The following is a 12,628-nucleotide window of genomic DNA, read 5'->3' as shown; positions in this document are numbered from 1 at the left end:
GATTTTAGTTGGTACGACACCTGTTTTTACCAGATGGTGCTGTCAAATGAATGCATATTCATAAGGTTTTCCTCCTTTGTGTAATGTAAATAAGACACACAGGAAACCACGGAATGCCCTAAAAATTCAAGTTTTACTCGATTTTTTTTAAACAACCTGGACACAATTATCAACACAGCCATCTATCAAATTCAGTTTAAAATAGAACACACTGTTGCTTCATGAATACTTAATGTACATAGAGCACATGAATCACATCACTGATATGTTTTTGTTTGTTGTTTTAAAACATCCTTCTAGAGAGCTTTGAATTAAACAGGCTTTCCCAAAAGAAATTTTGCTATATATTCAGTTCATTATTCATAAATATGACTGATTTGGCAACTTGTAACGATTTTTTTAACCAACATCTTCAATACAAAGAGATTTTTATAGAGTTGTAATGTTAGGGTCACTGATAAGAAGTGCATTGTAGAAAACAGCAGGTCAAGGCTAGCTCCCAATGAAAGAAATCAGCCTACAAGCAAGGGGACCAATCTAGGCTATGCAAAAATTTTTGCAAGATCTGTGGTACAGATAGCAAACCCTCTTTACTGTATAAAATGTGTTTTACAAAGAGAAATATCTATACTGTTGGTGTTGCTAGTAAGTTCCGCAACTTGCTTATTCATAGCATTTACAGAAGCCTCAGGTAAATACAGAGGCACAAAGTCAAAACTGTTGGCCAGAGGTCACTTCAGCAGACTAGAAGCACAATAAAGCTAAGAATGTCTCAAATCTTTTATCAGTTATTTGTCCATTTTATGACAGGTCTGTATGACATCCAGCCTCAGAGTAAACTTTGCTTGATTCCTGTCTTGTGCAAGTACTTTAACTTCCAAACTCCAGGTCTGAGAACACAACTGCCTCTAGGCAGTGCAGGCCCAGGAAGCTGGGGAAGGTAGCAACTGTGGACAGTGTAGGTGTAGCTCAGAGCTGTAAGTGGGAGATGTATCCTTGTTTTATGGCTACTGTAGCTGTGCCAAGTAAGCGCTTTTGGTGACCGATTTCTTGTAGGTTTCTCACACAGAATTTACAACCTCACAAGAAAAGGTGCCTCTCCTGAAATGACTTCGGAAAAGAAGCTTGAAGGGAAAGGAAGTACATATTTATGGAATAACTTGCTTTTTCTGTTTCATTAGCTAACAGTGATGTCCATTTTTTGATTTGTTTCACCAGTAATATGTAATACATGTGCTAAGTTTAGGCTTCCTTGTGCTGAGACAAAACTATAGTAGTACTCCAGACTGATAATTAGATGTGCTAAAATCCTGCTTCCTAAATAATCTCATAGGGAACACAGCTAACTCAATTCCAAGACTCTGCAAGTTTCTCACTTAAACGCAAACAATTTGGCTTGGCTAGAAAATATCTGTGAACTGAGAATTAAAATCTACCAGCAGCAGAATAGATACAAACCTATTTTCTCATCTAGTGGGGTAAATATGCCACAAATCTGGCTGATGGTATCCACCAACAATACACAAAAGCCCGCAGGCGGATGACAACACACAGAAAACATTAGGTTGGATGTAAACCTTACAAGCAGTTTTCTTCCAGATCAATAATATTTGAAGACTGGCAAGATACAGACACTATGTACAGATAATGCACAATAATAACACAAATACTGCTAAGGAAGCAAATGTGTTCTACTTGCCTGTGCCTGAGTAAGCAATCCAGAACAAGAGCAATGATTTAGAAAGCAACAAACTACAAAGTGTGCAATCCTCCAGCTTGGAATATTTTCTTAAACAAATGAGTGGCTTTGATTGCAGGAGACTTGTGTGGTTTGTTGTATTTCAGTAGTCTTACAGTCTAGCAAAAGATTGTGATGACCTCACCAGAATCTTTGCACAGTGCTGGGTTTTCTTTTTGCCTTTTTCCTTTCTTTTGCTTTGTTTTGTATTTTACAACAGCACTTGTAAGAATGTTTATCAAAGCCATAAAAGGGTCACTTGAAATTGGAATAACGATTGATAAAAACCATTCAAGACAGTTTGGGGCACTTTTTAGCAATCTTACAAAACAATTTGAGCAAATACTTAAGCGAAGTTCAACAGTGTCCTAGAATGACATTTCCTTGAAATTCAGAATAACATCCATGAAAACAGCATCTGCACCACAGCCGGATTCTAAGTGCTTTCTTTCTCTTAAAAACTGTTTACTGAAGAAGCAGCACCCTCTAAAGTCCTTGTTCAGACAAAAACATTATCAGGTGAATGTGCCGTGCCTGCAACAATGTAGCATCTCTCAGCCTGCAGACTAATCTGTGTTACATTGGAAAATTGCAACATACATTGCTACCGCCCTAGCTAGCAGCATCCGTTTGACTACCTCAGTTCATTAAAGAATTTAGGAATACTGTGGAAAATAAAACATATTATGCAAGATTTTACTTCTCACTTCTGTTACAGAAAATGCCGTGCCTTTTGTAAAGCATGACTTTGGTGCTGTATATATACTCCACAAATAGTACTGCTTTTCTGAAAGGGCTGTAGTCCCCTGGTCCGGTGTTGCTAGGGGCAGAAGACAGGATCATTGTGAATCACTGAAGGTAACAGGTCGACTTCATGGAGGACAAACGTAAAAAGATGTTTTGCGAAGTTTTGTAGTTAGCAAAGCCAGGTTGCCCCAACTGTGGACAAATGGGAAGCAGAGGAATGGCTTCTGCATTTTGTACAAAGTGACAGGACATGAGAAGAGCTAGGCATCATTTCAGATCTATACTGTAAGATAACGTGCTCAGTCTGCAGCATCATTAACAATTACTCTGCCTACCTTGACAATAGAAAAAAAATTGCAACTATCACACCTGAAATACTGCCTTTGTCATTTTATCATCATAGAAATGGCTCAGAGAGGAGTAACAGAAGGTATTAGCATTGATTATTTCATATTAAAAGAGATTAAGGCAGGCTTTACTAGTCTAGTCATTAAAAAAAAAAAAAGAGCTATTACCTAGCTCTCTTAAATCCTACTCTACCAGTTTTGTTTAACCATTACTTAAGTGCATTGCTAAACAATATTAATACATAAGTACATATAAGTACATATCCCCTTTTTTTTTTCCAGTATGGTTTACCATACGATGATAGATGTATTTTTATGGTACAGAATGTTCAGTTAAATAGGCCCTCTACGCAGAAGGACATAAGGACATTCACCATCCAGAACGCTTAAAATTGCTGATCAAGTCTATATCATTTGTGGAACATTTTGCTACAGGGCTTTAGTGAATCAATTATTTCTGAGCTAAAAAAAATGGATTCTGTTGACAATAGTATTAAAAACACCAGCATCTCGTTGTGCTATGAACTGTGTAAAAGTTAGCAGTCCTTATGTATCAGGGCACAAGTTGATCACCAGATGGAACTGTGAAGGTGATTCTTCCCAAATCACACTGTATTGCACAACTGGCCAAAAATACAACTTATTTTGCTTCTATTGAAGCATCTGGTCCCAGTCATGTTAGTTAACAGTCATTTTTAGGAAAAAGGCTATTCAGTTACACAGGAGACCATAAAGTACGTTTTCCTGCTGCTGTTTTTTTGGTCATTTTTTGGAAATGTAATTGCTGGTCATTCTGTTTTATGAGGATTTTTTGGTTGTCTAACTAGTCAGCTTCTCCTCAATCAGTCACACCCCTAGAATGGTCCAGGTGATAAAGGCACTGCTTGGCCTTCCCAGCAAGCAGGCTGTGTTTCTGAATGTCCTGTAGAAACCACCACCGCTTCAACTTCAGTTCCTTCCGTTGCGCGCACACACACACATATTCGTAACTTCCAGAGAACAGCGTCTTGCAGTGCAGCAGTCAAGTCTCTACCTTGAAGCGTGACACTTGTACAGTTTTTATCGCTTTAGTGGTGGGTTTTATATCAATGTTAGTAGATAGTTGAGGCTTTTCTTCCAACAAGCTGTCTTTAGATCCATTCTGTCTCTGAAGGGAACAAATTAAAATATCTTGTTGGAAGGGTACAGCAGAATTTAAATTCCGTATTGTGATAAGTGCAGTTATGACTGCCGTAGGCGAAGGATATGGCAGTTTACATATACATACACTAGGGATATGAAAGTCTCTACACTGGATCAAGCAGAACTTTTTCCTCCCTCTTGCCTCCTCCTTCCCCTCGCAGCTGCTGCTCCTCTGTGCTATCTGGATTCATATTCCCTACTCAGGAAATTCCACGCCTAATTATTTGGTATTTAGCCAAATACTGCAAGCAGCATTCAGTGGGAATTAATGGCCACTGTTGTAAGGAGTTCTGGGCCAGAGTGAAAAGAGAGGTGGTTATGGATGTTGAGCACTATAATATTAATTCCTTCCAGGGCAATGAATTTAAGCCACACAATACTGGATAAAAATGGAAATAATCTGATTTTGATTTTGAACAGGAATCAACCATGCAAGTTACATACTGAAATAAAGAACATAAATTTGCTTAGTCTTAAGTATACCAACTTCCCCCTTCCTCCTGAAGCATACAGAAATACCACAGATAGCTCATCTTTTTTGATTTCCATCGTAAGTGTGAATGCTAATATCCTTGAAGTTCACTGCTATTGAAGAACAGGCTGTGTGTCAGCTAGCCTTAAAGGGAAAAAAATCCGATTGATGTTTTAAAGTTGTTTGAGCTTGAAGTGATTCTAACTTCTTATATGACAAAATAGGGCAAGTGTTGCCAGTTAAATTCTGCAGTTTCCACACTACATGCAGTATCAGCATGCAATTCTGGCATATCAATATGCCAGATTAATAAACATGAGGACTGCTGTGGGAAGGAGATATTTTTTATGTTTCCTGTTATTTTGATTTTATATTTGAAATTATATTGCTTAGATTTCTAAATGACAATTTGTGTTGGTAAACAGTCATTTCTTTTGCTGAAACCCATATAAAGCCTTCAGAGTACTGCTCTGCACATTGTGGCCTCACCTGAAGCACTGGCTGAGGCTTTGTGTGCCACAATATAAGAAGGACATAAAACTATTAAAGAGTGCCCAAAGGAGGGCTACAAAGGTGGGGAAGGGTATATGGGACAAGATGTGTGAAGAGCAGCTGAGGTCCCTGGGTCTGTTCAGCCCAGAGCAGAGGAGCTGAGGTGAGGCCCCATGGCAGCTGCAGATCCTCACAGGGAACGGAGGGGCAGCACTGAGCTCTGCTCTCTGATGACAGCGACAGGGCCCGAGGGAACGGCATGGAGCTGTGTCAGGGGAGGAGCAGGTGGGGGTTAGGGAAAGGTTCTTCACCTCATTGGTCATGGAACCGGATGCCCACGAGAGTGGGCATGGTCCCAGTGCCGGAGTTCTGAGAGAGTCTGGACAATGCTCTCAAAGGGTTTGAATGGGATGGTCTGTCTGGAGCCGGGAGCCGGACTTGATCTTTGTGGGTCCCCTCCCACTGTAGATATTCCATGATTCCATGAGTTATGAATCATACTTGTTTTTACAGAACATGCTATTGTATGTATGTAACATATAATTTCCAGCAATGATAGCAAAAGAGCAAACAAATACTAATCAATAATAATAAACAATCTAGGGGAAAGGAAGGTGTTGCAGTTTGCCTACACAATTTTACCCAGGTATATAAAATGTAGTATTTAAGTAAAAAAGCTTATAGTGAGTACATAGCTTTGCTGGAAAAACTTCCTCCAGGTAAAACCACAAGTAATTCCTAGAGAAGCAGCATATACCCTTCTAAGGATCTGGAAGTTAGTTGGAAATATGTCTGGAATTTTCCCTTGTATGTTTGTTTTCCTTCAGATTACCTGTGTAACAGAACTGCAAGTGCTTTCTGAATGTAATTTGCTTATCTGTTTTTAATACAGCTATCCAATCTAAGTAATGTTACCATAGCTTCTGATAAAACCTAGCGATTACATTTAAGAAGGTAAGTTTTCTTCTTTTTAGATTTCAATCAGTTAGAAACTATTCAGTGTTTGAAAAAAAGAAAAAGAAAAAGAAAAAAAAATACTTCAAGCTCTAAGAGAAGGAGGAAAAAAATGGACAGTGGACTGTCATTACAACCACATCCTACGCAAACCTGTACATTTTAATAAATTTTGAGAATTTATTATCCTCCTGTAGAGAACTGGTTATGTTCTTAAGGATGCATCAAACTTAAACTGAGAAAATACTCTTCAGTAGCAGAAGCATGTGTCTGCCACAGGCATGTGGTACAGAATTCGATATATTTGCAAACATACACAAAGTAAGACTGCAAAACATAAAATTTCCAGTCACACTCTTGTTGAAAAAAAAATCTGTCAGCTTTAGTTATCACTGAAAAACAAAGATCTTAATTACATAAAGCACTAGATTCCCTTCTGAATCAAATAAATAAATAAATAGATAAAAATGGAAAATTATAAAGGATGCGTAACTACTAACCTGTTGAGTAAATTGGATGCTGGGACCTTTAACATCTGAGGATCGTGTAACAGGCAGCGGAGGCACCAGATCATTTTTTGCACTGGAATTAGGATATTACAAAGTAGATATTGCTATAATGAGGTAAACCATAAAGTGTACACAAAAATAATACAGAAACTGACCCAAGGAGTTACCTAAGCAAAATGTAGAAGGCCAACACCTGAGTCTAGCCATCCAAAAGCTATCGTGCTGACTATCCGCAGTTACTGGGTGGAGGCATTTCTGTGGCACCTTTCATCCCATTCTCATTCCAAGGCCTCTGATGTCCTGGTCTAGAGGGACAGTTCATTTTCACGAGATGACCCCCATCAGGAATCATGCATGTGCCGTATGTCTCTCAGGATGCCACCTAGCTGAAACTAGCCTCTCAAGCCCCTTGCTGCAGAGTACAAGCATTTTCTCTACAAATCAGTCTTTCAGGAAAGACCAACCTACCCACTGCTGGGTACACTAGAGTTCTTGTGAAGCAGCTTACTGCAGGTGACATCTTGACTCTAATTAATGATGTACATATTTGAAAAGCAGCTCACGAATTCTTCCTTTAGAAAATTCAACACTTACCACCAAGGAACAACTCAGGTTTATTTTTCATATTTTCCCCTTTCTAAGTGGATCAAGCAAGCCTCTGTGGCCAAGAGACCAGAAATGTTTTTGTACTTCTTTGCGTCACTTAGATCTGAAGAGCTACTCTTTACAGGTTTACCTGAATCCTACGGCAGCAAACAATCACATGTATGCCCCTTGTAATCTAACTGCAAGTGAGCTGTAAACAATTTCTGAGCCAGACTAAACACTATTTTGCTAATAATCCCAGTCACGTACTTCACTTCAGACAGAACAGATCTTTCACCATCAGAGCACTGGGATCGCCGATACTGACGGTAACTTCGAGGCGAATGTGAATGCCTAATGCGTACTGGGTCGCCTTGAGTCCTAGGAGAGACAAAATTCTCAACAGAAGGTTAATACATCAGACCTTCAGAATAAAAATGAAATGCAGCTGCCAACTGAGAGATCCTCCCGCTTCTTTTTTACAGTATAAGAGGCAGCTATTTACACTGGCTGAATTTAAATGGCTGATGCTTTTCTTTTGAATCTGTACCTGGAATGCAATGCTTTACAAGTGCAATGGTCACAGACTGGCAAGTTGGTTTTTGAGAATGAAAGTGTTTAATATAGAATGCATTAATATATGCAGCTTTAACATCACCCTTTTCTGTTCAGTGGTGCGGAGGAAGAAAATTACAGTGAAAAGTGTGATTCCATTTCTGTCATAGGCAGCTGCTTGCATTAAGACATGGCATCCCAAATGGGCAATTATCACAGCAAAATAGATATCTGTTCTTAAGAAAAGGGCTGTGCCGTGGCAGCTGCTCATGATAAGCAAGGGGGCTGAACAAGTCAAACAGTGCTTTAAATGGCCAGAATGAAAATGTAAGAAGAAAGCATAAGTTCAAGAAATAAACTGACTTGGTTATTTGTATTCAGTTCTCCCTGATTCTGTAATGCATAGCACATAGAATAGACTTATGTATAGACTGATGTATGTACAGAACATACAGACATACAGGAGGTTCATAAGTGTGTGACACAGAGAGATTAAGATATTTTTTTTCATATTTGGGACAGAGAAAATACTAGGTTTTAAAAACACGAAGTGTTCTCATCCAACCCATCCCAGGTAAACACCTGGGGCAGATAAGACCCTAGAGATTAAGTATAAACCCAATCCTACTTCAGTATAACAAAGTACACATTAAAAGAACAACAGTAAGCTTTTGTATTCACAAAGAAAAATCCTGTTATAAACTCACTCTATTTTCGTGTATGGTATTTCTTTCAATTGCTCCTCAGACAGGCCAGATGGATCCACAAGTTCCTTCCTAGAAAGCATTAGGCAAAGTAAAAAGTGTAACAGTAGCTCCCAACTTCAAACCCATTCTTTTTGTTACTATTATATTAGACTGGAAAGATTTATTGAAACAAGCTATTGTCAGCCCTAACCCTAATCTTGACACCAAAATAGGAAACCTATTAAGAAATGTGTCTAAATTCACTTTCATTGCTTCAACTGCATGTCACATCCTGTTCCACCCTCCTCTCACCTTCATGCAGTCTGATCTTACAGTTTCACAGCATCGAATACTGTGTATACTGAACATCAGATATGCTTTGGAATGGTTAATCTTTCCAAGTGGTAGTTTTAGGCATAATAGAATAGGGGGCCTCATCCCGGAAGTATCACTCAGACAAGGACATTTTGTAAGCCCCAGCTCTAAAATACTGTATTTTTCTTTATAATTCACCTACGTACATTAGACATCTGTATTTTGTGCATTCAGTGGTCTAAAGTATCTTCTGCAAGTCATTTACACCTGCGTAATTTATCATGGCACGTAACCAAATCCAGAAGTAATGACCCACAGCCACAGGGAAAGGGATGTGATTAACCATTTGAGGGGCAGTGCAGCTGTCACTCAGATGCTATGAGGACCATACTTACTGAATATGTTTCCAGAGTTCTTCTTTAGCTTGTACATCTGGGCTTCTCCTACAAACACCAAGAAAGACAGCAAACTGTGAAAACCATCATCCAACGCACTGCTGTTCAATAATCAATGTTAAGAGCACAGCCCGCACAGAAATCACTGCAAGCGTAGTCCACCTGTCATTTCTACTTGTAATGTTTGTTAACTCAGAAAATACATTAAATTTCATTGCTTTAATCTAATGGAAAAGTTATTTCCTCTAAACTACAAGTCTTGTTTCACTAGCCAAGAATCTGCTTAACATACCAGTGATGGAAGGGCTCCTCTTTGCAAGCCAAAGCATTATCCAGCCACTGGTACTCAGTTACCCAGCTGAGGACAGCCTGCTTTGGAATAACCTTCATAAAGGAGAAACCCTGTAGCACAAAGAGCTCTCTGTGAACAGGGGAAGGGATACACCATGTCAGCCTGACACAGCAGTCATCCCCAGTGCTCACTGGTAAAGGACCCACTGCTCTACTGAGGTCAGAGCACAGCCTCTGCTTTCTGGTCATTTCCAATTAAGGTTTCTCCTCAGTTTATTTAGCACTGTCATGTCTGCGACAAACAAAAAAAACACCACCACCTAAAAGCCACTAACTCTCCCCCACACAACCACACATCCCACACCAGCTCCATATGTTAGCATGTTATTTAATTCACGGAGAAATTGCTTAGCTAAAATCATAATTTCTGCAATGTACATATGGAGATGTTGTAAAGCAATACTGAGTACCAAACCTCATATTTTCCAGTGAAATACAGAAAATACTGCATCCAAACTGGGTCCCCTTCTTTTCTTTTGCTTATTCTACATCATTGCAGGGGTAGTGTGAAATACTCACTGTTGCTGAATCTCAAATGGCATAATAGATTAAATAAGCACACCACATTGGCAGGGACGGCATTTGCATGGAGCAATCAGATAACTCTTTCACTGGGACTATTCAAGCTCTGTGTGGACAGCTAGATTGTTCTATACCATCTGAAATGTAAAGATGCCACTTCTGGATGGATTCAACGTGCATAAACACTCCCACTGAAGTCACAATGTCTCACTGATTAAGTCTTACATCATCTGATGACAAAGCTTTTCTCTTTTTTTTTTCAAACAAAAGAGTCGTAGTCAAAGATGCTTTTGGAGTGAAATAATCCAGATATCAGTGAAGATTGATGAGGACAACAGCCTTTTAGCATCTGTTAAATTGGCTCCCCATTGCCCCATGACAGAGCTATGTCAGCATCAATTCCAAAACTGTTTTCTGTCACTGTTCCACTACTTTTTTTCTGTCTCACCATTAATATGCCTGGATCATTCCCAGACTTCAGTCTGGGAATAATCTGATTTCACAGACATTTGTATTTCAGTCAATATTATATAGTTGGTATGAAGGCAGATTACTTAGAGATGGTAATTTTATTTCATTTTTCAAATTTTACCAGTGTAGAAGTACTGGAAGATACCAGTTTAATGCTTTGCAAAATCAGAGAGAGACAAAAGAGAATCTTGTGGTTATCCTCACAGGACAAACATGAACTGATCCATAATGTTCTTGGGCTGCAAGGGGGAGCTGTTATGAGGCAGCATCCCTGCCTGCCCTTCCTGCTCAGCTCCTCCTGATGGTAACAGCCACAGCCACAGCCACCACAAGTAGCTTGCAGAGTGATTTTTGTTAGTGTTCAGAGGTTTTTGTTTCTCTGTGTACTTGCGTTTATTGTAATGTATTTCATTTTCTTATGTTTTCACTTCTCCCATTTCACCTCACTTCTTGCATTTACGTCGCCTTTTCTCCTTATGCCAGCCCACGTTTTTTTAACTTCCTCATGCAAAAGCTTCTAATCCAGTGGCTTTTAACAGCCTTTTCCACCCCTCAGTTCTGAACTGATTCCTCCTTCTCTGCAATCCCTTGTTCACAGAGCAGCAGCTGCAAGCTCTGTATTCACTTGGGGGCTAGGAAGACAGGCATCCTCCTCAGAGACTGAATAATCTGGCAGTGGGGAATGCAAAGGCTCCATAAAAAATGCCAGCTTCTCCAGGGAGGCTTTGTCATGCCTACGAGCCCTAGTTTGCCTGAGGAAGCACAGCCTCAAGGTCACACCCAAGCCCCAGACTCCCACAAAGCAGAGCACTGTGCACACCACTAACCCATCTGATCAGCTCATTGCTTTTAGGCATTCATGGAAATACAGTCATTCAAGATGTGGCTGTAAGTCTCACAGTCCTACCGATCATCATGAGGCCTCACCTGCAGTAAGAAAGACTAAATCGTGAGGCAGTATGGGACACAATGGTTAAATAAGAAGTCATCTTCACTTCCCCATTTTTTAGGAACTGTGTCTTCTGCCTCCCTGCCAGCTCTGGGTATTTAACTCTGATCTCCACCATCTCTCCCTCCACCTTTTCTTTTTACCCCACAGCTACACTAATAAGGAAGCCATTGTTGCAAAATTCCTGTACAGTCAAACATGGCATGCCATGAGGGAAGAAAAAATCACAAAGGAAAGGGGCTGAACACAATAATTCCTCAAGCAAATATTTTTAGGAATTCTCATGTTAACATTATTTATTTTCCACCTGCTTAAGAAGTGTTACTTTGCTGGGATTACCTCGCAGCATTTGTTCAACTTAACTCTCAACAAAAGAATATTCAGAAATATGATACACATAGAGTATCTGAAAGAAAGCGTTCTTCTATGAAAGCTGTGTTCTTGCCACCTTGGAAGGCAGTAGGAACACTATCACTCTGAAATGAAGAAAAGCCTGTAGAAAGATATGTCTTGTTAGAGTGCAATGCAAGTATTGCAAATCCTGCATTGAAAAGTTGTGTTTGCACAGCTCTTAACAGCTCGTAACACTAAATCTTCAAAGCCAGATCACAACACCTATTTCACTATGTTTACAGCTTTTTATTGTGAATTGTTTTAGAAATCATAGTTCAGACACATGATGTATGCTCAGACTGTCTTACTGCAGTATCTGAATTGAGTTTTGAATTGATGATGATTTACGAACAATCTGTTCACTAATCAGATTCTCTAATGTGCAAGAAATCTAATGGGAATTCCCTAAGTGGTGAGTCTCCAGAGTTCTTTGCTTCTGTTCAGTTTTACAAGCTCAAACAACCCTACATGTTAATAAGGTCTACAATATATTTTGTGTCTGCATCTGCAGGGTTATTAATATTTCAATTTGATTCACAAATGGTAAATTTAAATAACCATGGAATTTTAATGGCCATTCTTCTTAATTAAAAAAGCCCTTTGGCTACACAGATGTTTCACGTGAACTCCTGAAAATAAAGCCTGTAGAACTAGAACTGGGAGCTCTCTGTATCTCTGATTCCTTTAAAAGAAAGAAAGGTCAAATTCTTGTTAAATATTTTTATTCCTGAGACTGAGGAGACACCAAACTCTGCCACAAACAATGACTAATACCACTCATTATCAAACAAATGAAATACAGCATAGCAGACATAATAAAAATGTTTCAGCCATTATTTCGCACTTTCAGAATGAACCTCTAGTTAAAATAACAAACTTAACGTGAAAGGCTCAGCTGTATTATTAAAATGATGGTTATCTATCAGTTGTTAAATGTGCAGATTGAGATGACCATATGGCCAGAT

At 39.2% G+C, this 12,628-nt stretch overlaps 1 protein-coding gene across 10 annotated transcripts in view; it reads right to left on the bottom strand.

The window, feature by feature from the left end:
• The window catches only part of EPB41L4A (erythrocyte membrane protein band 4.1 like 4A), a 133,023-nt gene continuing 120,509 nt past the window's right edge, over positions 115 to 12,628 (bottom strand). For 9 of the 10 annotated variants that reach the window (XM_021379633.1, XM_021379632.1, XM_021379628.1 and 6 more), the window contains 5 exons: positions 8,978 to 9,025; positions 8,289 to 8,357; positions 7,297 to 7,407; positions 6,433 to 6,514; positions 115 to 3,979 (listed from right to left, as the gene is read on the bottom strand). In XM_021379633.1, coding sequence (XP_021235308.1) covers positions 3,854 to 3,979; positions 6,433 to 6,514; positions 7,297 to 7,407; positions 8,289 to 8,357; positions 8,978 to 9,025 — 436 coding nt within the window. In that variant the 3' untranslated portion in view covers positions 115 to 3,853. Of the gene's footprint in view, positions 3,980 to 6,432; positions 6,515 to 6,608; positions 6,747 to 7,296; positions 7,408 to 8,288; positions 8,358 to 8,977; positions 9,026 to 12,628 lie in introns of all 10 variants that reach the window. The other variant, XR_002433179.1, reaches the window with a different exon arrangement.

Source organism: Numida meleagris, chromosome Z, assembly GCF_002078875.1.
Source record: "Numida meleagris isolate 19003 breed g44 Domestic line chromosome Z, NumMel1.0, whole genome shotgun sequence".
Taxonomy (NCBI): Eukaryota; Metazoa; Chordata; class Aves; order Galliformes; family Numididae; genus Numida; species Numida meleagris.
This window is presented reverse-complemented; position numbering and strand designations above follow the sequence as displayed.